The 24968-nt window shown below is 48.9% G+C and overlaps 1 protein-coding gene across 1 annotated transcript in view; it reads right to left on the minus strand.

The window, feature by feature from the left end:
• Window positions 1-21557, minus strand: part of KCNQ2 (potassium voltage-gated channel subfamily Q member 2) — a 77570-nt gene extending 56013 nt beyond the window's left edge. Inside the window, exon 1 of the mRNA XM_064465413.1 lies at window positions 21262-21557. Within this exon, the coding sequence (XP_064321483.1) occupies window positions 21262-21557 (296 nt within the window). The remainder of the gene's footprint in view (window positions 1-21261) is intronic.
• Between the last annotated feature and the right edge of the window lie 3411 nt (window positions 21558-24968).

Raw genomic sequence — 24968 nt, forward strand, 5'->3', positions numbered from 1 at the left:
AATGAAACCTTTCTGCAAGGGAAACGAATTCAAGGTCTGTATGGCTCCTGGCAGGCTTTGAAGGAGCTGCAGACCCTCTATGTCTGATGGGTGGAAGAAGAAAGCTGAGAGGTATGCCCATACCAGAGATGGTGTGTATCCTCTGAGCTCCCATTAAGGGAGGGCAGCGGGGAACCGGAAGCCTGACTCTGCTTTAATTTCACCTAATCTACCCAGACAGTGCAGGAAAGGGCTCCAGATAATAATGGATAGCTAGGGAAAGGGAAACAAGCCAATAAATAGTGTAGAGGTTGGGATGAATCTAATTTTTAAAGCTACATATCTAATCAAAGCAAATTATGTCTGCAGCCTGACTCTGGGTAATGTTAATGTGCAATAAGGAACGTTAATTATGTCCCATCTAATGATTTTTACATAAAAGATGCCAATTCTGCTTAGGGCTTTGGAGAAGACAATATCCTTCTCCTGAGCAGACAGGAGCTGGGTCCTACATGACGCATGGCTGGAGCCAGCAGCAACCTCTCCCAAACCCAGGCCAGGATGCAAAGGGCAGCGTGTGATTTTGGACCGCTGTCTCCTCCACAGAGCGATGGCTTGAAGGAAGTTGGCTCCAGCCTCCTAAAGCCACTGGAGGAGGACACCTCATGTCACTGCATCTTCTCACTCACCACCCATTCCTACGGGCACCCAGCACCTTCTGCAGCTCTGGGATCCCCCACACCTGTTGCTTAGACCTTTAAGCTCAGCAAAGACTCAGCTGTGCAAATCTGCCTGCTGCTAATACTAATAAATCCAAAGTTCTTCAAAGTCTGGCTTTTCATCCAAAGGTTACAATGACTTAAAACACCCATGCAAGCTTCTTGCTACAATTTATAAATCCTAGCACAAAATCTGCCTATCCAGATTTCATATCCACCCTGCTTCGCGTTAGCATTGCAAAAAGAAATGACTGAACTCCCTATAGAAAAAAAAAAAACAAAACAAAAAACCACACACACCAAAACCTTAAAATGACTTGAAATAGGAAAGATAGTCCTTTTTTTCTCAGTAAAATCAAAATCGTCATAAAGCTTTTCAGGTTAATCATCTAATTTGCCTTCCAAAGGGAATCTACACACCCATTTACATAAGAATTTTGAAAGAACTTAATTTATTCCTGAAATACTTGTATTCAAATAACATTCGCTGACATGCAAAAACATTGGGCTTTCTCTGTTGGGGCACCAATAATTAACAACTGGATTCGGGGATGCAGTGGAGATGGATGTGATACAAGGAGGTGGCACAAACTCATAATGAGCCACTGTGCTTGTTACACACTTTGCTGGCTTTCCCTGGAACGAGGAAAGAAAATTAATTATTTGTTTAATTAGAAAGAGCAAAGCTGGAAAGGAAGGAGTATTTTACTATGGGCATTTAAGAGCTGCACAATGGAAAACAATTTAAAATATTTAAAACACTTACAAATTACCTTCTGCATGTAAACAAGGCATTGATAATTGTGCTAAAACAAAACCAGAATGCTTATGGGCAGTCCATCTGTAATCCCAGAAATCCATTTGCTGCGGTCTCTGTAAAATGCTGTCTTTCAACTACCTAAAAATTCAGTGTAAATTAAAAGCTATGAAAAATGCAGCAATGACAACTAACCAAGGTGAAAGAACATCCATACCGAAGAGAAACGGAGATTGTCAAATGCCTTCTAGTACTCAGAGAGCCTCATAATCAGAATGGGAATATTTACAGCTCAACTTAAATCTCCAGTGAATCAGAAGCAAAACTGATAATGCCGTCACTTTTCCACGGGTAAAAATGACGCCATATTGCACCTACCCTTAGCCAAGAGCATCCGTCATCTTTACTCATGTAAGCAAACCTGCTGTGACTTGCAACCAAGCTATTCATTTACAAGGCTAAACACAAGCCTAAATGCCTCATTCCGGGCTTTCACATCCCTCAGTCTCAGCCAAAATCATCTCCCAAGGCGACTTCTGTCACTAGCAGAACCAAAAATAGAAGCAGGGAGTTCTGCTTTTTGGTCCTATGCCTTAATAAATGCTCTCCTTTCCAAAAACAGTTCCTGATGGAGTCTCATTCCCCGCAGGTTTGGTTGTGCCCAGCCCAGGTCTTGTTCCTTGGAAGAGCCTGGAGGCTCCCCGGGCACCCATGCAGGTAGAAAACATTGTTTATGGGCATCACGCAGGCTGGCTCCAAGGCAGGGATTCTCAGTGTTTATAAACTTTTTAATAAATCTTTAGCAAAGGCCTCTCTGGGACAACGTTAGTAGCTCCTGTGCCTTCTCAGTGCACTGAGATGATGGCTAAGCAGCACCCTGTTTGTACAAAGCCATAAAGTGTACTAAGGATGGTGGTGTGCGATGTGCAATGGAGCATCTCCAGAGGACTGGAGTGTCCCAGAGGAGGCTGTGGTGTGGACAGCAAGGCTGCATTAAATGGCACTCCAGGAGTCAGGTAATAATACAAAGAATTAATCAGGCTACAGGAGAAGCAGGTCTTAGAGACCCCAAACCATGTTATAGCAGTGGCACTGGAACAGGAAGGAAAATGAGAGGGTTTGTGTTCTCAGTCAGCCCTATTGCACCACCACCACCTGCAAGCCCCTAGGACATGTCCCCCAGCCCCTCTGCATGGACGCAGCAAACCTGGTCTTCCTGCTGTGTGACAGAAACGTGGCAAAAACAGGAGGTGGTTTTCCAGCAGATCAGGTTTTCTGGGGTCTTCCCCAGACAGGCGGCTGGGAGCAGGAGCACCGCTGGCTGAGCACAACGCCCTGCTTCTGTGCTTCAGCTCCCCTTGCGGCTACTGAAACACACCTGCACGCTTAGATCCCAGGGAAGTAGGGGGGGTGGGACTTCCTTTGCATCAGCTTTTTGGGGAAGGTGGCTTTCTGCTTTGTGGGCAGATAAGGAGCATTTACAAATCCATCACAGCAAACTAAGGAAAAAGGAATAGGTGTCCACAGCTGTACTGTATAGGCACAAGTCATGAAAGTTCTCTTCCTGTCTTCCCTCTACTTAGGCAGCGCACTTCTCAGAAAAAGGGCAGGATATGGGTTCATATATTTTTTTCCTTCAGCATCCACCACTTCTGAAATCAGTTCCCACTCCAAGAGCTCCTCCAGCCTTTCCCTCTTGCTTATAATGGTGTCAGGGAGCAGAAACAGCATCATCTGCCCTGAGTGCCCAGAGCCAGATCCCCAACCTGAACCTATGAACTGCAGGAGTTTGAGCAGAAATGAGTTTTGCATGACATATCTTGTCCCTAGTCCAGCAAAGGATTATGCATCTCCACACTTACAAGCAAGAGTCAGTTTAAGAGCTTTCCTGGACCGAAGCCTCAAAGAACAAAAGCTGCCTGGAAATGACGGGGGGTGGAGATCAAGATCTGAATGTTTATAGCAGAAAAGGAGTTAAATTTAAGGAACTGGTTGTTTGTTTTACAGGCTGGCTCTAATAATTTAACTTACTCAACGCAGAGTAAAAGCCTTATTAATAATAATCACCGCATGCAAAGTTCTAGCTCAAATGTTCCTCTTTGTCCTCATCTAACATGAATCACTGGGAAATGCTTGTCTGCGTATTCTCCTTGCCCTGCGCACGCAGGCTCAGAGGAGCCAGATGTCTGGAGGAAAATACAAAGTATTAATCAAGCCCGTGCACCTGCCAGAAGAGTCTGTCTCTGCTGCGATCCAGTGCTGCCAGGCTGAGGTTTTCTTTTAAAAACTTGGTGGGGAGAAATATATTCATACAGCTGCAGAAACGGTTCACAGGAGAGAATCCTAAAGATCACGGTGCAATTATGATGCCTTGAGAGGTAAATTAAGAGTAAAAAATATCAGACATTTAAGTAATTCTTAAAATGTCTGTGCAGGCATTTACTCAAAGCACGTTCATTGATTTTAATGTGAGGGAAAGTTGCTGTCTCATGCAATACCCTTATTATTCAGATTGAAATCTGAGTGCTGTCGCTGTTTCATCCCACAGGGTATTCCCCCAAAAGAGCCTCTGCTTCCTCCCTACCTCTGAGAAATCAGTATTTGTGAGTACAGGAACACAAATGTTCCTAATCTTCATATACAAATAAAGGTTAGATCAAGTTATTTCTGTTTCTTAAGGGGAAAGTCCTGCTTTTCTGCAACACCAAGAAAAAGAAAGAAATTTAAGAAGCCAAGGGCTATGCTGCATGGTTGGAGTGCACAGGAATAAAAAAATCCTCTGGCAGAGGTCAAGCTTCTTTGACTGACCTGGGCAAGTCACTTGACCTGACTTAACTGAGCTCTAAAACTGGGTTAAAAGCAAGATGTCCCTGTAAAATGTAATGCTGCATCTCATCTAAACATTCCTCGAGGGAATGGGATATACAAAAATAGGCTCTGGTCTAATTGCAGATAGGAAGATTGTCTCAAAATGTGCAGGGCTAGTTCCCGCTGCAGACAGGAATAGTAGCTGGTTTTTCAGAGGTCTGTCCCAGAATCTGCTATTCAGCTGAAGCCCGAGGTTTCCTGCCCACAAAGGACAAGCTCCAACTTGCTGAGCTCCTTTAGCTTCGATTCCCTGTCTCTGACTTTGCACTAGTTTTACAGCACCAAGAATTACAGCACCTCTAAAGCAAGCATCCTTGCAAAGAGCATCCATAGGGAGCTGCAGGCACAGAGGCAGCTGCATGAACCATCTCAGAGCCACAGCTGGCAACTAAACAGCTCAAAATCCTCATGTTGACTTTAGAAATCTCACTTTCCCCATGTCTCAGCCCATGGTTTATGCTTCTGTAAAGGCAGGACCCCAGAGCTGTGCTCTCGGGCTCCCTCCCAACTAACAGCGAAGAAGGATGGCTGAGATTGTGGGTCCATCCCCAGCTTTGTGCCTCAATAATGAGAAGAATGTGACTTCTCCAAGCCAGAGGCTAATGGATAATGCCAAAGTGTAAAACGCAAGCATTACTAAAGCACTTCTAATTTCATTTGCTCATCAGTTTATTTAATTAACAGAGTCTTGGGGAAAAAAAAAAAAAAAAAAAAGAAGTATTTGCAAACTGCCTGTATAATATGTCTTAGAGTTGGCAATTTTGCCATCTGTTTAATTTTACTTCTCTTGTCCCAGCTAGTGACTAGGAAGGAGCTCAGAGCCAAGAAGGAAGAGAGCTGGTTCACAGCCTTTTAATTTTAGTCCCCAGAAGACGATGGTCCCCAAGCTGGGTAAAAAATACACACAGAGGAATAAAGGGAGTGCTACAATCAGCAGGACCATGCTCCCTCACTGCAACTCTCCCCCACTCACACTGGTGCACATCAGGAATAAACCCCCGAAAGCCAAGGGAGCTGCACTGCCACGAGAGAGGGTCTGGCACAGTCAGGTCCAAACCCTGTGATGCCCAAGAGACACCTGAGTTTGGCACACAGAATAATGCAGGATTAGGTCTAACAACAAGAAATAAAAGGCCAGTAGCCAGTTTTGGAGCTCTGCATCCCTCCCCCACATCAGTAGGATGGCATGTGCCTCCGCAGCAAAGGTGGCAGAATATGGCCCCAGTGCTTTTCATGTCTGTGAAGCTGTTCCTGTTGGGATGGGGATGTTTCTGCTGGGACCAGTGCTTTGGCCACGCAGACAGGCAGGCCTGGAGGAGCTGCTCGGGGTGAAGGGATGGAAAGCAAACGCAGATCTCCAGAGAGCTCAGGCTTAAAAAGACAGTGCTCTTTAGCCCTAAAAAATTGCTGAAACAGCCAGTTATACTGCAGGGAGGGGAGAGCATCACAACAGCTGCCAGTCAAGCTGCCTTTAACTTCACCACTAACATAACTATTTTGGATCTTCCAGGAGGTGAAACTCTTCAAAGTCCTTTTCAATGACTCTCTCCTCTACAGCAAAGTTTCCCTGAGCTGTAGCCAGATTTACCCTGGTCATGCTGCTCCCCAGGAGCAACGGAGAGATCCTCCTGCCACCACCCATATCAGTGTCTCCTTTGTTCGTGGCAGAGAACAGCCAGCTCGTGACACCGGCCCCAATGAGAGCAGGGCAGCGTCACCTGCCAGGGCACAGCCTCTCCTTGCACCTGATTAATCGCCCCTTGGCACTGGGAATTAATTTATCACTTCTATTATCTCTTGCGTCTTCTCTGGTGTAACTCGAAGGCGGTAAGTGGGTGGCCAGGCGTGGATGGGAGAGTGGGCAAGTGCGGCTCAGCCCCGAGGCACCGGAGGGAGCAGGGGGCAGCTCCCCATCATCCAGAGCCCTTCTCAGGGGGAGAGGCTGCCTGGAAAGCTAAACACCCCGGAGAGGATTGGAAAGCTGTGGTCCTGCCAGAAGAAATAAAGGCAACCTCAGTTACAAGGGACCCTCCTTTTTAAAGTCTTTCAGACCGGGCAGCTTTGGGCAGCTTGTTGCAATCAGGGCTGAGGGGTGCGTGCCAGCATGTGCAGACCAGGGCTCAGCCGGATACCTGCAAGAAAGGACAATGCATTGCCTCATCCATAGCTCCCCAAAACCCTCTATGAGCGAAAGAGGGGAGGAACGGCACATTTCCCCCCAGTCCCTGCAGCACAGACATTCACAGGCCAGCACCACACTTTAATCTCATTTAAGACCACCCTACCCAGCCGTTTCCCAAGCCTGGTCCTCGCTTGCTGCTCACAGCTACAAACCATCTGGGTACAGGCAGCTGGGAACCAGCCTCAACACCACTCAGGTGTGTGAGTGAACTTCTCTGGCTATCCTGGTTCCTAAGGTAATGAGGCTCATGCGATCACCCTATCTGGCTGCCTTGCTGTCCCCATCTAATATCTGGACCTGTTTCATCTAATTTGCCAAAGACTGGAGAGCCAGCGACAGGCAGCAGCGAGGAGGAGGACACTCTGGTTTTGCCCCTCAGAGGAGGCTGCCGCGCAAGCTCGGTGGGGCCAGCACACACCAGCCACGAGCATGCAGAAACCAGCTCCTCCAAGTTCCCCCGCTCAGCAAATGACAGATTTGTTCCCTCTCCTTGTTTCCCTGCGCCTGTAAACACAACAATAAATAGCAAGTTGCAGCAGGCAGATGATTGTGTGCTGAAAGGTGGAAAACATCTAAAAATGATTTAAAGCAGGGAAGAGAATAGGAAGAAAAGGCTTCAGATTATATTATCCGCGGAGGAGGAGCTGTTTGGCTGGTGAAAGGCAGCAGAGGCAGGGAAGGTTTTCCTGCCCACCCTGCAGCTCCTTGCTCAGGGTGATGCTCTGGTCCTCTGTACAGGTCCTTACAAAGGTCCCCCGACCCAGCCCCAACATGGGGCCAGGCCAGCTCCAGCCCTGGGACAGGCTGGGAGCAAGGCCAGCACTGCTGGGGCCAGACCCACGGTCTTTTAAAGCTCACAAGCAAGAGGGACACAGGGCATGGACACACTAAAGCTGAAGAGAGATTATCTAGCTGCCATTTCAACACGCCAGTAAATCAAAGCCGATGGAAGCCATATGCTCTGCTGGGAAGCATCCATCTCGTTGCCAGGGAAACATCCTTCCCATTTAAAATGGCAGGCAAAGGCTTGCAAAAACCTGCTTTTAACCCCCTTTTCTCAGGCACAATCCAAGTCCCCAGCAGCTCCCGGTGGCATCGTGCCATACTGCTGCCTGGCTGCTCCCTGGGAGAGTTGTCACAGCCTGAATCAGGAGTGTGAGAAGGGGACGGTGTGTCTCCCACAGGGTCCAGAAGAAATCAGACCCAGCCTGACAGCTCCGTGACACAGCTTCCAATTTCCAGCTCACTCTCAAGCCAGTTTCCATGCTTTATTCCCCAGGAAAAACAGGGGATCACCTGCCTGGGTTACATCAAGCAGCTCCACTTAGGGATGCTGCAGGTACATGATACAGGCAGTGCCTGCCTGGCACAGGCATGCCCAGCTTTGGGCAAGACACTTCTAGAGCAAGAGAATAACCAACAGCAAAACTATGGCCTGGCTTACTGCTGCTCAAATCCAGCCTATTATAAAGCAGCAGGTACCACCCAATTTCTTAGAAGTAGCAAAAAATCTGACCTTGGAAATCGCGGCAAACTGCAGCCAGGGCTTCAGGCTCTCAGAAATAATGATAAACCCATCACTGAGCTCAGCAGCTGGCTACAGTCTGCAGCTGGTCCCAGGTCTCATTCTCTGCATCTGCACCTCCTTGTTGCTCTCCCTCTAAGCTCAATGTATAGTCATTGCTCAGAAACACGGCCAGGTTGGTTTGCTGGGGTCTCTGCCAGCTGATGGAGGAGAAGGCAATGGGGGTGTGAGAAGAGGCACCCCAGAGCACTATCTGTAATCCAGCATCGTGGAAGTCTCAGCAGCAAACACCCTCCAGCCTATTAATACTGATGAATTTGCATGTGATTTTGTTCTAGACAGAAGATACAGACCAGCAACCACATGGGTACTGGGACATAAAACTGGACATCCTCTTGTAAAGATGTTATTTCACGGTGTTTACTTCCAACCTCAGCCTCTCATGATTTCTTTTTTGCCTTTTTTTTAACTCTTCACAATTATTGTAAATCCCACAAGCAGATGAAGCCAACTGTTAAAGTACAGAAATGGAATATTTTCTATTCTGATAAGTAGCTGTGCTCTAACAACCTTTATAATGGAGATGAGAGACAATATTTAATAATTCAAAGCCTAGGAAGGCCTGACAAGACAAGTATACATGCTGAAGCCTCCTTGTCTGTATGTGAAATGGTTATTGCTGCTGGAGGAGGGAGAGGCTAGGGTTACAGCATGGGGAACAGGGATGCTAGATTATGCCACAGGAATCCAGTGTCGCTGAATTCCTCAGCTTCCAAACTGGACAACAGGAGTAATGATTCCCCACAGCACACAGGGGCACAGCCGAGGTTAAGCCCACGCATAGCTCAAGACATGCCCATGGCCCTCAGCAACCAATAAATCCTTCTGGAGTAGAATAAAGCCTGGCACAAAAACACTGCAAAGCACACCAGTAACCAAGGCTCGCATGGACCACAGCCAACAATAGCATCTTAAATGATAGCACAAAGCCACCCAGGAGTACGCAAGAGCAACATCCTCCGGCACATGACACCAGGGCATGCCCAGCACCACAGCCAAGGTGTTAGTCCCGCCCTATCTAAAATTTCAGGGCACTTGCTACAGTCCTAAATCCCTTTCCCAGCTGCTAACTTGGCTCTTAACCCAGGTGGCAGCAGCTGGTGCAGAGCCCACAAGCAGATGCCGCAGCATGACTTCTCCATCAGGGCATCCTGCTCCTGCCAGAGCTGGGAAGGAGTCACCTTCACTTGGTGGCATTGTAGCGAGATCTCTTTGGCAACTCGTCAGCCAGCTCTGAGATAGTCTCAGGCTGTCTGGGAGTTATGTCACCAGGCACCGTAAATATCAAATGGCCCTTTTATGATCCTGCACACTTCTTGCTACCTCCTTCTTGGCTCAGAGCCCCGCGAGTGGCCTGTGCTGTGCGTTGAGGACACCGACAGTGATAAAAAGCAATGAATGGATAATAGCCAGGTAGTATTTTGAGTTACAGCATCATCAGCCTGCTGCTAAACTGAAGCAGGAGCAGCTCTCCTTCCTGGCTGTGTAACCCAGCCTCATAGGACGTTCCCCATAATTACAGGGCCTTTCCCTGCAGTCCCATGGGGGCCATATTCTGCATTCATGAAAGGATGCTAGAGTTCAGCTTCCTCTCTAGCACATTTTTTCAGTCTCCTCTAGAAAGAGCAAGAGGAAGCAGGGAAAAAATAAAAAGTTTAATTAATCTTCATTCAATTTCTGCTGCACTTTAGCAAATGAAAAAGTAGTAAGCTGCCCTATCAGGTCTGTGCTACCTCCCTGGGCTGCTCTACCAGCCCCTACGTTTCACACATCAGGTGCACAACCCACCAGCTCACTGCAGCCAGCAGGGAATGCCATCGCAGGGTCAGGCTTGGCTCCAGCCACTCTTCCCAATTCATACCCCATGGGGACACAGCTGCAGGGTAGACAGGCCTCCCTGGCCACAGATGGGGACTGGCAACTCATTAGCTTAATTAATTTCTCTGGGTTTTTAATAGCCATCTGCTCCCATGTGGAGAAGGGCCAAAAGAGCAAGACTAGATAGGACCGGAATTTGCTTTGGAGGTTCAGCCCATTTCTCTGCATGGAGCTAGGGCTTGGGCAGGTGCTCTACGCCAACAGCACACCCATGGCAGGCTTATTTGCTCTGCAGAGTGTTTGCAAAGAAATGGCAAATTCAATGGAGTGCTTCCCATGGGTCCAAGTTCTTGCATATTGATGGGTCAAGCCCAAGCAACATCAAGCCCTGTCCTACTCCCAGATTTGGCTATTCCAAAGCACAGGGTGGAGACCTGAGGATATGTCTCGCCTACTTTTAGATGTCTACATGCCCACCTCCCAGTAGAAACAGTGGGACAGACACATCTTTAAGGGCCCATTCGCTTGCCTTATTCAGGCATTTTCATTACCTTCCCCCATACTCACAACTTCAAATCATTCCCCCCATACTGAGGCAGATTAATCCATCACCAGCTGAAACCCATGTTCAGACCTACATTGTGTTATTTATCCCAGGCTCAGATATGAAATCTACTGATTCACAGACTAAGCCTCAGCAGCTCACTTTGTGCCATTTAGCATGACTCGAGATGCTCCCACCACCCACAAACATGCATCAGAGGGAGTGCAGGCTCACGGCCTGGAGGGGCAGCTCAGAGAAGGTTTCAAATTATATCTGATTTCTGTTGCGGAAAAGAAAGACATCAGCATCAACAAAAGGTCAATGCAGAAACTCTTCCTACCCCTCATTAGCTGGTGCGGTAAGAGGGAAGCTGCTAAATAAGAATAGCATTAAAAACATCTAGATGTTAAAGGGAAAAATGTGGAAAAGAATAGAAATTTGGTGCAAAATTCCATGACTGCATGTTATGCCTGACAAATTACAGACGAAGAGCTCAGGAAATTCTCCTTTTCTCTAAGTCTTTTTCCTTCCTTACAGGAATAGCCGTAACTAAGAAAAAGACAACCACAGACACACACGTACATCCAGTAGCCACAAGGACCAAACCACAATGTCACATTAACAAAGTTTCTTTATTGCTGATACAGATTAAATGCATCGGTTCCTCAGGCTATGGAGACAGAGCCCTCATGAAGTGCCAGAAATTGAGTTCAAGACATAATGACATGAGGACTTGTCCCTCTGGCTTAGGGTGATGCTTAATTGGGTGTGAAGACAGCTTTTGAATGAACACTGCCATTAGCACACTGGCTTCTTTGCAGCTCCCCAGAGAGCTGTTATGTATGGGGCTCTCCTTGCACCCCAAACTGAGAGGCAAAGCAGCTTTCTGCAAGGCTACCAAGCAAGCATGGGATGTGTCTGAAAAGGGCCATCCCAGGAGAAGTGACACAGTGAAGTTCCTCCAAATCTGGCAGCGTCTCAGAGAGGCCCATCTGCGTTTGCCCGCATTGGGCACCTCCAGTCCCTGCTCTAATACCAACGGAGAATTAAAGCCACTCGGAAATATCTCATCTCTCCTAAATAAGAAAAATCTCACCGACCAAAAACCCAACAGCATCAGCAAATCAACCTCAGAGGAGAAAAGGAGGTATAAATCACACTTCACCTTTGGTCATGAGCCACTGTAGAGCAAGAACTGCTCCTGGACATGGACACACAGTACGCTGCATCCCTATGAGCTGTCCTAGCAGCTATGCAACCCCAGGGTGGACAAACGTCCCATGCAAACTCCTACCCATGCTCCAAATGGCCATGTTCCTTCAGCCAGGAGAGATGGGATCAGCAGCACAAAGATTCCAAATGATGGATCCGGTTCGGGGTTGGTTTTGCTGCTCATTCAAGCCGGGAGTCTTTATATAGAGTCAGGGCAGGATCCAAAAGCGGAAGAGAGACACCCACTCCCAGGGAGTGTATGTAACACATACACACTGAAATAAATAGCTCCCTGCCGAAGGAGATGACTCAGGAATCTCACTAGTCCTTAAAGCACAAATCATTGCTAATAAACCCCAGGGAACTTGAAGGAAGGCCCAGCAAGAGGTTAACTGTACACGACATTCCATTTCCAGCCTTGCCAGACAGAGGAAGGATGAATAACCACAGAATTAAACCAATGACCAACACTGAACCAAAGGCCACACCAGCCTGAGCCCTTCGTGCAGCCCACCTGCTTCAAGAGCAATGAATAGTCCCTGTCACTGGGGGGAGGTTTTGTTTTCCACTGCCCCTCCTAGAAGCATTCACGCTTAACCACCATATGGCTTGAAGTGGCAGGAGGCAACACAGCCTTGCTCCCTGTTTGTCCAGCTATAATATACAGATATTTATATTTAACTCCTTTGCTCTCCTCGAGTGAAAGATGGAGTGCTCTTACACCCCTTATTACGTTCTTCAGATCAGGTAACGAACCTCTGAGCAAGCATAAACTCAATTAATGGCCACTTCGACACTCTGAGTTGTGGGAAAGCCCATAAATATGCAGGAGAACAAGTCTCCCAGTGCTGTCATTTCGCTGCCACATGTAACGCTCAGTGAGAAAGCCGGTAAGCCCAATTCACAGCCTTCTACACACTGCACTTGTAACAAACAGCAAGATCACAGCAAACTGCCCCAGAATGGGTAATCCATGCCCCAGGGAAGATGTGCCTTCATCCTCCCAGCCCAAAGTTAACCCTGCTGAGGTTCTCAATCTACGGGATTTACTGCTAAGATAGGCTGGTTCATCTGCTCTAGCCAAAGCCAACCCCGCTTTCTTTTGCAAACCCAAGGAGCACGAATAGAAATCAACCTACCAACTCAAAAGCAAATAAGAAGCTGGGTAAATACTATTAAAAAGAAAAGTGGAGCAAAGATAACATTTACCAGCGGTCCCCCAACAACTACTTTATGCCTTTCCTCTGTCTTACCGGTTCAATACAATAAGTCCTTAGAGCAGGGACTGGTTCTTTTGGCTCAATATACAGAACAAGATTGTGGACTTCTATTTCCATTAGGGATGCTTGCACACCTTGTAACTATATTACTAGAGTATTGTTTTCCCCTTGGTATTCATTTTAACTGTTATTTGACTGAAGTTTTTCTTTTCCTTTTGCACCACATATTAGTTTTTCCTACCATATCAAATCAAATTTGCAACAAACACACACCGGAGGTAGTCAGACACAAGCTACTGTGTTCACACAAGAGATTTAGAAGAGGTGTATGTGAGTCACCTTTGAGTCAGGATCTCTTCTAGATTTCTTTTTTTCCTGGGCATTGTAACAACTTTACAGAGAGTGACAGCATATCTGTGGAAGCTGCATTAGGATTGCCTGTCCTGCTGCGCTCATCCATTGCAGTGTGCGACAGCAGCTCAGCTATCGCCCCAGCCGTATTTCGCTTTGACACTGTCACCTCCCTGGGCTAGCAGAGCTCTAAACAAGAAAGCAGGACTTCCAGGCATACTGGGGTTTGTTTACAAATGAGGCATTTGTGAATCCCTGGGAAAGACCCTCTGGAAGGCAAAATCTCTGCTTCTAACAATCTTGTCCTGAAGAGACCAAGTGCCAGCCACCATGGACTGCCGGGATCCTCAGAAGAGTGGCTGCCTCTTAACCCAAGCAGCATTCCCTCTGACCTTGCCTGGCCTCATGTTTCCTTGCCCTGTCCCTCCCTCCCAGGGGAGGCATTAAAAAAATGAGGATGTCTGAATGAATGCTGACCACCAGCCACTCCCCTCCTAGAGCCTAAACACAACTGCAGCTGCTGAAGAACTATAATCAGTATTAAAGGCTTGATTACCACCTGATTTCCTCTGGGTCTTGGGTTGCAGGTCCAAGAGTTGATCAGGGTTTGCTGTAAAGATTCCTTTTCAAAACTGTTTCTCACAGCTGGGTAAATGTAGATGCCAGCTCCTGGTTATCCCATTTCATTGTGGTTCAGCCCCATCTCTCATCTTGCCCTTACCTGGCAGAATGTCCACAGGGTAGTTCTGCCTCTGAACATCACAGTTCCTACAGGCTGTGGCAGGTGGTGGGAGTTATGCCTCAACTGACTCCAGTTTTCAATTTGCAAACTGTGCCAAGCCCTGTCTCCTCCCCTCATTGTCTGGACTAATCCCACCCAGCTTTCACCGCAGGTGTGCAAGGGAACTTAGGCTCCCTGTCATCAACAGATTGAAATGGCAGAGCTGCCCCCTGATGATCTGCACTGAGGGTCCCGTGGGATTTCTGTGAGGAACCCGGCAGGTATCTGAGCATCACCAATTCGAGCTGAAAGCCCGCTCCACCTGCGATGCCTGGATATTGTACATCCTGAAACAAATCAAGTGACTGCTCAGTCACAGGGCTTGCAAAGCCAAGGCTGCTCCTGCACCCAGCAGTCCCAGTGGCCCTGATGTAGCCTTAAATCATCTCCCTACAGAAGCAACAGTGAGAGGTGAGAAGATCTCACAGGTTTTCTGCTCCCCATGCCTTGGAAAAGGCTGCCCTTTGACATCCAATCCACTCAGAAAAAGTCACCGGATAGACGCTTACCAACAACAAAGCTTTCCACACATCTAAGCAGCACGTTAAGAGGCTGAAGTGATACCGAATGCAGATTGGACAGAGATCTGGAGGAATGCTCCAGTTTCCCTCATTTATTGGCAGTTAGACAGTCAAGAAGCCCTGAGGCTGTAATAAAGCAGCCCTTGCCATCCCAGCCCGTGACTTGTGTGAGATACTCCGTACCAAACAACACTATATGTAATTAATTCAGTGCTTTAGAATAAATGCACATGACCCCCCCTAAACACCTTCAGTCTAAGTGTCATAGGAGGCTGCATTCACAGTTTATCCAGGATAAGGCCAGGAGAACTGTGTGGGGAGCTGAGGTGCCCACAGCTTCAGTGAGCTGAGCAAGTAAGATCAAGTATCACAAAACTTGTTCTTACTGGAGAAAAATTATTTTTCTTTTAAACTGGGTGGATGGGCACATCCACCAAGGACCACATTTAAATACCTACTCCTGCAGCCCCAGTGGGGCCATCTTTTGCCATAAGTGAATGTCAGAGGAGCCTAAGTGTTTTTGGTTTGCAACCTGATTAGGAGCCATTTAAACATGCGGTGAAGAACTCAGCTGCACCAGCCAAACCACTGTGCCCCATGTCATTCTGCACTACCTGGTTTTGCCATCCTGTGCTCACCAGTCAAATCACCTCGCTACGCAGCTCTCATCTAAATAAATTCATAAAACCCAGTTTTGACCACCACAATAAACTGGTTTTGAAATGTGGTTCTTTTTTTGACTGTAGCAATGCCTATCTCAGTGCTGGAGGCCTCCTCTGATGCACTGGGAACTGGGGACAACGCACCAACAGGGACAGGCTCACGTTTGCCCGAGAAGCACACCGTAGACAAAGTTTAATCCTTTGTAGGAAGCACTCTTATCTTTCTCAGCTCTCCTGTATCTTCTCTACAGGAGATTACATAGCAGAAAGAGGGACTAGCACATCTCCCTGCCCCCACAATTTAAAGAGGAATCTGTCCCTCAAGAACAAACTAAGAAACCAGCTAAGCGTTTGGGCTACCTTAAAAGGCATTATGCAGGGTGAAGTGTTTGCTGCTTAAATCCTGGAAATCAAATACCAAGCTTATGTGCTTTTTATCCTGGTAAGCCCCCCACTGATGCCTCACTGACAGGTAAACAAACACTCTGCCCTGCACACCCTGCCCCCAAAAATGAATCACAGTGTCTCCCCCTCCTAAGGTGTTCCCCCCCCCCGCTGCAATGTAAAAAAAGAAAATAAAACTCAAGAAATCTCATTTTTGCTATCTGCATCTCTTTAAGCAACACTCATCTTCCCTTTAGGATTTGCTTTTTGGGTTATTCCCTCTTATGACAAATAGGAAGACTCATCTGGTTGAGGTGCGTCGCAGCACAAAAAGGAGGTCATCTGGAGGATCGGCTTGTTTTTCATTTCCTTAATGTCAGTGTGGGGTGAATGTGACGACTGGAACGTGACACATTAAAGCGATTGAAATCAGGTTGCTCCCACCAAGCTCTGACTAAGCAGCTGGAGAGGAGCTCGTGAGGCATCACACCATGGAGGTCTCCCTGGTCCCCAGGACAGACACAACCATGCAGCTGAGGGCATCACTGCTGGAGGTCAAAGCCCAAGCAGTTCCATTAAACTCAGCACTTATGGGAGATTTGTATTGGCCCCTTCATCCCACATACTCACTAGGACATGGGGAGGAGAACCCAGGAGTCCCCTGCATGTCACTTCTGGATGGGATGAGTTTGGTGGCATCATACCTGCCAGCAATATCCCTGACCGCAGGTGAGGGTTTGCCATGAACCACGACCCCTCAGTGCTTGCGGATGGATAAATGAGACTGTCAAAATAATTTACCCTTAATTAGCAAATGCCATAAAACAAGTATAAAAAAATGTAAGTGAAAAACAAAACATGAGAGCTGCCTAAAAACCCAACCCAGGCAGCAGAAAAATGGGTGAGGGTTCCGAGTCATTCAATCTGATGTAAAAGATTATGTAGAAATGGATTTGTATTAAATAACCATGTTTTTGTCAGTCCCTGAGGAGTGGAAGGAGTCACAAGAGAGGCCACCTCTGCAGTGAGAAACCCTGGACCTTCAGGGAAGTAATTGCATCGACTCGCCACCCTCTCACCGCACCAGACGTGGCCATGCCAGGATGCAGGGAGCACAGAGAGGAGACCTTCTGGAGAGAGAGGTGGCTTCTGGCTGGGTTAAAATGGAAGAACAAACAGGGCAGGGATGCTACAAGGAAACTGTAATAGAATTAGACAGGGAGGAAATGTTCTTCCTTATAATTTAAGTCCATGCACTTGCTTAATTAACTGAATGTATGGTGCACAGTATGCAGACAAAAAATGCATCCAAACTATTTTTAACACAGTTAAAAAGACGAATTAAGGTTATAAATTCAAAGTAGGAAATGCAAGAATTACATCAGCCCTGGGCACACAGCTTTATAAGTGTCTGAATACAGGCTGTTTTCTTGCTACTGCCCCAAATCCAGCCCCGTCGTCTTCAGCTCAGGGACCAAACATGAGCAGCTCACCCAGGAAATGAGCAAGTGTGTCTCCAGATCTATTGAGCTATGGGGGTGCCCAGTGCAAGTACCTTGCTTTGGCACAGAACACAGCAATCCCTCCTGAAATAAGACGGCAGGTAGGGACAAAAAGCACTTTCAGGTATTACAGTCCTTCAAACTCAGCACCACTGAGCACAGGACAGGCTACAATAACCCAGGTAAAAGGACTAGAAGGAAAAAAGATATTTGAATTATTGAAATAAATAAAATTGAAGCATTTTGGAAGCAAAATGCCTCCCTGTGCAGAGAACTGTCTCAAAGCCTAAGTGCAGCTGCATCCCTCAAAAAGCCTGGCCTGCTATTTAGGCACAGCTCAACTTTTCAAGTTTCAGCTCAACCTTGAACGGAATGAGGCCACGTGCTGCACTGCTAAGGCTCTGCCAAAAAAAATAAAAGAAGAGGGGGTGGGAGAATAGAAAGATGCTTAGAGAAATACTGGGAGAGGATGAGAGATAGGAGAGGCTCAGACCTCCAGGAGCCAGAATCCACCTCCAGCCACGCTCAAAAATGGGACCCATTGGGCTCAGCTGCCCATGGGGCTGTGCAAACTATATATTATATATAATATGTATACACACACAGCTAACATGAGCAGGTCACCCAGTTTTGTCAGTGTAGGAAATATAATTAAGTATAAAAATGAATCACAGCACAGAAATATAAAATAGTGCTTTTGCTCACGGAGGCAACAGTGCTTTTACAGAGGCAACACCTGTGATGAGACCATGTTAATGAGTCTGGGGCTGGGGGGTGGGAGCTGCTCTGAATTTCCCTGGTTTCTTATGCATGAAATGATGCAAAGGGGAACAAGTGATGACAGGAAGAAGAGGTGGGGAAAGAAGTCAGATGGATTGGATCTAGGCTACAGAATTAGAAATAAATGCAACTTGCACAGGCTTCTCAAGGCAGTGCATCAATTGCCCGGTTGCAATACCAGACTGGGAGATGGGCCTCTGCAGGCAGGCATTTATCAGAGGTACTTACACAGAGGCACCTCTCATATTTATTAAAACATGTCCATGCTGGAAGAGCCTCTACAGTTTGTGACTTGGCATTTGGGTACAGGGAGGCTGCCCGAGCAGCACAGCAGCCCCAGAGCAGCTCCACACCTAGAAATGCAGTGGGGTCTATAAGCATCTCTACAAGCTAAATCCAAGCTTGCAGGGTCATGAACTCATTCACACTGGAAATAGTTCCTAATTTTTCATGAAAGAAAGTCCCTGTGAGTACAGGACCAGAGAAACAGGGGCGCTGGCAGATGGGGTCAGTGGTAAAGGGGCTGAGCAGTGCACAGCCCGAGAGAGCGGCAGGGTGGGCTCCCCCATTCACAGCCTCCCTCGGGACTCCCACTCCTGCGGTATGAAGGCTAAAGGTGCTTTTGTTCTCAAGGCTTTGGCACAAAATGGGGTTTTGGGCAGGAGGAGACAGTGCGACCCCAATAGCACAGGTAGGGCACTGGGCCGGCCATCGGGACATCCAGAGTGGCTCCAGCTCTCCCGTACAAACTTTATGACCTTGAGCTAGTCTCTTCATCCTCCCATATCTTTGGATGAGCAGCCACTAAGCTTTTTATCTGTGCTGTCTGTCTGCGTTACAGACTTCTAGGTTCAGAAACCCAGGAAACCCACACCCTGCCCCATTCAAACATATACAGATTCGGCACAGGCCATGCCAGGCTCACCCAGGCAGCCAAGGGCCGTAACTGGTGCATGGGCTTATCCCCATGACCTCGTATGATGTTTACTATATCTTTCAGCTCATTAAATAATACATTAGCAGACTGCCAAGGCTAAACCTACCATATGTATAGTTCAGAAGACTGCAGTCCATATAACTTCCCGATACACTGTGAAAAATTAATCATATCACTGATGCTTCACAGACATTGGTGCAGTTACTACCTCAGCCCTGATTTCAGCCTCCACTTCCTGATGGGTGCTTGAGTGGGGTCAGAGGATGGTTTTGCAGTAGTTATATCTCCCAGCTGCCCAGGTGTCTGCCCCAAGGTGAGCCAGGGAGGCCGCCCAGCTCCCAGCACGTCCCAGGCCAGCGGTTTCTAATCAGAAGGCACAGCTCCACGTGGTGTCACAGCAGGTACAAGTGGAATCACGAGCCCAAGAGAAATGCAGCTGCTTGGGGTGGGGAGAGAGGCGCCTGGGAGATGCAGATACATGGCGAGAGGCAAGGGGCACCCCAGCCTGACACTGGGGTCAGGGTGTTCACGGGAAAGCAGACCCTGGCAGGAGGTCAGTTTAGGATGCCCCTGCTCCTACGCCACGCAGATTACTGGCTGCCCAAGCAAATGCCATCCCAGAGCACCAAACAGGTCAAAAGTTAAGACAGAACAGCTGTCTTAAGCCAAAGATGCTTATAAAGCCCTCACAGTCAGGGCTTGCCGCTTGCCATTTGGCTTTCAGCTCCTTCCACCTCTGTCATTGTCACCCCAATGTCCCCAAGCTGGGGTCTCACCTGCATTTAATAGCATGCAGTGCATGTTGCAGACAACATCCCCCCATCCTCGGCACGCACACAGGCAAGCACCCAGCTCACCGTGTGAACGCTCAGCCCCTCCGCGCAATTCTGGAGCATTTGTGACACAAACCTACAACTCCAGAGGATGGCCCTGAGCCTGGAGGATGCTCAGGACTCCCAGTGCTGGACTGGAGTTTCAGCTCATTGTAGCTGCAACTGAGCTCCACAGATGCTGCTTCTCTCTCATTTCCCTAGGGAAAAGAGGTCCCTGCAAGGACCCCAACTCACTGCAGTGCACAGCAAAGCTCCCCCTTCCACCCAGCCAACATTTCACCGACTCTCTGACTGGACTCACCAACACCTCCCTGGAAGGCCCCAATGTACAAAATGGCTGAGGACCACAAAGCACATCCCAACACCTTATCTGAGAATAGCGTAACAGCAAAAGGATGTGAAAAAAAATACACAAAAGGCCGAAAAAATCCTCCTGCTGGCGCTGACAGAGGCCCTAGCCATGATGTAAAAACACGCCAAAAAAAAAACCCAAACCACCAACACACCCCAAACACATCAGCAGCAAGGGAATGAGCACCCAAGGCAGAGCCCAGGCCTGCAGAAGAGCCTGGTGGGACTGTGGAAAGTCCCAGAGGGAAGGGAGTTGCAGTAACACAGCAATTTATCTTGACCCTCCCTTTGCAATCCTCTGAACAACGGGAAGTCATCTGCTCTCCCTATGCAGCAATGCCTTCAGACACGGGTATCTTTCTGCCAAAAGATGGGTCAGATGTGGCCATTTCTAGCTAAAAAAGGGGTAGCAGAGGGGAGATGTGCACCCTGGATTGCTCTTTTGTTTACCGCTCCATGGCTGTGCAGTCAGGAAGCCTCAGACACTGATTAGCATTTTTTTCTAGACACATCTCCAATTCAGCCGCTTCCCACAGGGGGACAAGAAATACCTCCAGAACCCAGTGCAGAGCCATAAAACCAAACCCGGCCCCGAGCCCTTTTGCAGCCACACAGCAGCAAAAGATGGGGCTGGGGGAGAAGGAGCGCGGGGGGGAGGAGGGATGGAGAGACAGTGCCTGAGCAGAGCTGTTTTGTTCCTCTGCTCACAGCATTGCTATGGTGATTTCAAGCAAGACGGAGGAGCAATCCCTACCCCTCACCCCCTCTGCTCCAGCCCCTTCCCCCGCAAGCAGGAGCGGGCAGGGGGGCACAGGGGGCCGGTGCATTGCACCTCCCGGGGGAGCCACCCCCCCAGCTCTGCAGGGACAGCCTCTCCCTTCTCCCCTGCACCCCGGATTGCCTTCACCACCGCCCCCCGCCCGGCACCGCCCCCCACGCCCCCCGTCCCCGGTGTGCCTGGGCACCGTGCCGCCCTGCACCGGGCACCGACTGGGCCAGGGCGAGGGATGCGGCGGCGGCCCGGCTCTTCCCGGGGTGGGGCGGGGTGGCGGCTCCGCTTCCCCCACCCCGCAGCATCCCCCCCGGGGCTCCCCAAGCAGTCCTGGCACCCGTCATCCCCTCCCTGCACCCGCTCGGCAGCTGGAGCATCCTTCCTTTTCGGCATGCATTCTGGGGGGCTGGGGTGGAGAGAGAGAGCTGGCAAGGGCAGATCAGGACCGGAGTGGGGGGGCGGGGGTCTCTCCCGTTGGGTTTGCCCCCTACCCTTGTACTCACACGTATGCGTGGTAAATGAAAGCCCAGCCCCGCGGTCTCTCCAGCACATTGTAGAGGAAATTCTGTAGCTTGCGGTAAAAAGCATTCCGTTTGGGGGGCTTCCCGCTGCCCGAGACCCCGGAGCGGGGCTTGCTGAGGATGCTGCCCCGCTTGGTGCTCTCGGAGCCGGCGATGAGGAGCGCCCCGTCCCGGCTGGAGTCCGGGGCGCCCGGGTCCAGCCCCACGAAGCCCACCTTGAGCTTCTTCTCAGCGGCGGGCCCCGGGTAGACGCCTCCGTTGCGGGATTTCTGCACCATGGTGGCGGCCGGGGGGTGGGGGGCGGCGGGGGGGGCTCCGCCCGCGCTCCCCGCCGCTGCTCCGCGCCCGGCGCAGGCGAAGCCGCAGGAGCCGGCTGCAATCTGCTCCGCCAGCGCCGCCCCGCCCGCCGCCCGCCCCCTTAACCCTTGGCCTCCCTCGGCCTCCCCCTGCAACAGCAGGCTCTCGCTCTCCAACCGCCCAGCCCGAAAAATCCGGGTTTGCCACCCTCCACCCAAAAGGAAAAAAAAAAAAAAAAAAAAAAGGCAGGCTCAGGCCTTTCCCCCAAAATGTTAGGATCTGGCAGCATCCCCCCAAAGGAGGCTCTGGCATCCTCCTCTAAAATCAAGGTCTGACATCTTTCTCCCAGGGTCCAGTGTCACCTCCCAAAACCAGGCTCTGGCATCCACCCACAAAATCACCACGAGTGGGCTCCTTCTGCAAAGGCCCCGTGAGAAGGGCTGGGTAACAGCCTGCGGTGGGGTGCCCATCCCTGCCGCTTCCTCAGGGCCCCACGGGCAGCAGGCGCAGACGGTGCCGCAGGTTCACAGGAAGGACCCAAGTCCATGCCCCATCTCCACATGCCCACTCAGCCACCAGACCTGCTTAACCTCACCACAAATCCCCTTGTGCAAAGCCATTCCCTTTGTCCACGCCTCCCCAAGGTCCAACCTCCCCTCTTAAGCCTTGGAAGCCCAAATTCAGCTTACTTCATGCACTGAAACTCCACCGTGATATGGCCACCAAGCTGCACAGAGACCCAGCTCCCAGCAGAGGAAGTCCATCTCCAGATGTGCTGACCCAAATCAGCTCTTTAACACACCCTATTGGTTATGGTCCAGCATTGCCATCCTCCCCCATGCACCATGGCTTGCTTCAGCCCCAAGAAATATTTCCTCCGGACACACCTTCACAAGACTCAAGAGCAGACAGGTAGGCTGCAGAAGCCTGAGATAAGACAGAGGTACCTGCCCCACACAATTATCCTCCATGGAAAAGGGTCATTGTAGTGCAATGGGAAGAACTTGCAACCAAACAAAATCAAGCCCAGGACCATCAACTTCTACTGCAGTGAATTCTCTACCCCTTACAACCCAACAAGTCGTGGACGATCTGTGAACTGCAGGCTTCTGCATGTTCACGGTGAGTAAACAACACTTTAGGACAAGGCTTTTTGTATGTCAATAAAATTGTAAGCTCGCTAGGCTGCTTCTTTCAACACAGTACTTTACTGCAATGTGGTCATTAGGGACACGGCAAAAAGGTTGCCCAAAGCTTCATTGCATGCAGGAACCATTCAGGGCTGTGTTTCAGTCCCCTCTCTTGCAAGGGTCGGCTGTTGGAAACCAGTCCTGCCACTCTGTACTGTTGACATGCTTTTCCTGAAGTTCATATTTAAATGAAAATAATCAACATAACTTTCCAGAGCGCTTTTCCCAAGTCCTGGCTTTTTGGTCCTCTCCTTATGCTTCAGAAGAATCCCAACAACAACTAATGGACACAAGGAGCACTGAGACTAAAACTGCTGCCGCTTACTCTACAAATCCTACCATGTATGTTAAAAGAAAAGCCAGCGTGGAGCAGCCTTACATTTTTATGAACGGTATGTTTCCTGTGACCCATATTCTCTCCAACGCATGGCTAAAAGAGAAGTCATCTCTGCAAGGCAGGCAGAAAACTAAAGCTGGGTTAAATAATGGAAAAACAGATCTGCAAGTGTGTCTGAATAAATTACTCAATTCAGAGAGGGGCCATTCTATTCATTATTTGTGAACACTTGTAAGATCATTAGTGTTCTTTAATAGGGTAGCCAATTACAAATGCGCCTGGCACTAATGTACAAAGTGCATTATTACAGATCCAGTGACGCAGTCCAAAAGCAGGAAATATCCCCCTCCACAAAAAGGCCAACAACAAACAGAGGAAGCAATTTTCAATTAACAAATTCAAGATTACTAAGTCTGTGAGCCCTAAAGAAGAATCTAAATTCATCACACTCCTCTTTCCCTAATTAGTTGGTCATTTGTGGTGTCACACTGCAGCACAGCTTTGGGTATCGTTTATCTCCCAGACCATCAAAAAACAGGAGTGGGCTGAGGGAGGGGGTGGGATTTCATCCTTCCCAAGCCATGGATGCACTGAGGAAAGATGCAGTGTGGTTGTAGCAGCTCTCGGGGCTTGTTGCTTCAGTCTTGGGAGGGAGGTAAAACCTCAAAGACAAGCAAGTCCTTGTGAGCAAGTGGCACCAAGAATTGTCTCCTTATATAAACAGCGCAGCCCCTGGGAGGTGGAAAAGGCCTGAAATTGTGGATGAAGACCCAGTCTAGCCTTGCCACTTCCCTCTCCACCTTGGGCTCTTAGGGCATCTCTAATTCCTTTGCTACAGATAATATCTCATGGGTTGGCACTGCAAGTTGTGGTTGAGTGTTCAGAAGCATCATGGCTGCTTGGAGAGGGCTTTGCCTCTGGTGGCAGGACAGCGGCTTTGGGGTCCCTCCACAAAAATGCACTAAGCCCCTGAGCACACAGCTTCCCGCTTTCCTCCCCACCTCCCCAGCGCACCAGCTCCCAGGAGCTCTCCTTTGATCGGGTTTGCACAGTGCCTGGCGAGTTGCAACCCTGAGAGGATCAGCGGTCTCTTGGGAACAACTGGAATCTAAACACTAATCAAGCTGCGATGTCCTGCCATGGAGTCTGCAGCACATAATTTCGAAGATGAAGTTGGTTGTGTTGCTACTTCTGCTGGGGGTAGAAGAACAGACACAGCCACTAATACTGTGCAAATTAATGACGTATATAAAAGCAGTACTGGGAAGGTGCTTTTATCTGATCCAAGGACATCATGTCTCCACAAACAGAATTACTGGGTCAGTTCTTTCCTTTCAACAGTACTGATGGCTTTAAAACACAAATACCATGGCAGATAGCTTAGACCCTGAAGGGAAGATGAAATCTATCAAGCTATGTTAAGATACAGAAAGTCCATGCTCTGTCCCTTGGCAATTTTTGAGACATAGTAAGAAATGACTGGTGGTGTGAAATATGTAGAATGACTCCAGGGATACATTTGTTTGAAAGACTGAACCAGAGCCCTTTCTCCATGCCTGCCCAGCTGGTGGTTTGTGTGAACCATGTTACCCGTAGCCTGGGTTTTATCATTCACAGCTTTCTTCAAGAGCTATTTTCAAAACCTAAAGCAGATGGCTTTATCTCCCCTTGTACAGGAGGCTGCATCATCCAAGCAAAACTAACCTGTCAAGAGCAAAGGCATGAACAGCTCAGTCTTTCTGCACCCAGTGTCACCCGTCTCCCGCCTCTGCTTCAGCTGCCCCACGCCTCTCACCACCTCATCCTCTTCTCTGAGCAGCAAACAGCCCTTGGGAACCCATGTTTATTGATTAAATATGTCTTCA

Source organism: Phalacrocorax carbo, chromosome 14, assembly GCF_963921805.1.
Source record: "Phalacrocorax carbo chromosome 14, bPhaCar2.1, whole genome shotgun sequence".
Taxonomy (NCBI): domain Eukaryota; kingdom Metazoa; phylum Chordata; class Aves; order Suliformes; family Phalacrocoracidae; genus Phalacrocorax; species Phalacrocorax carbo.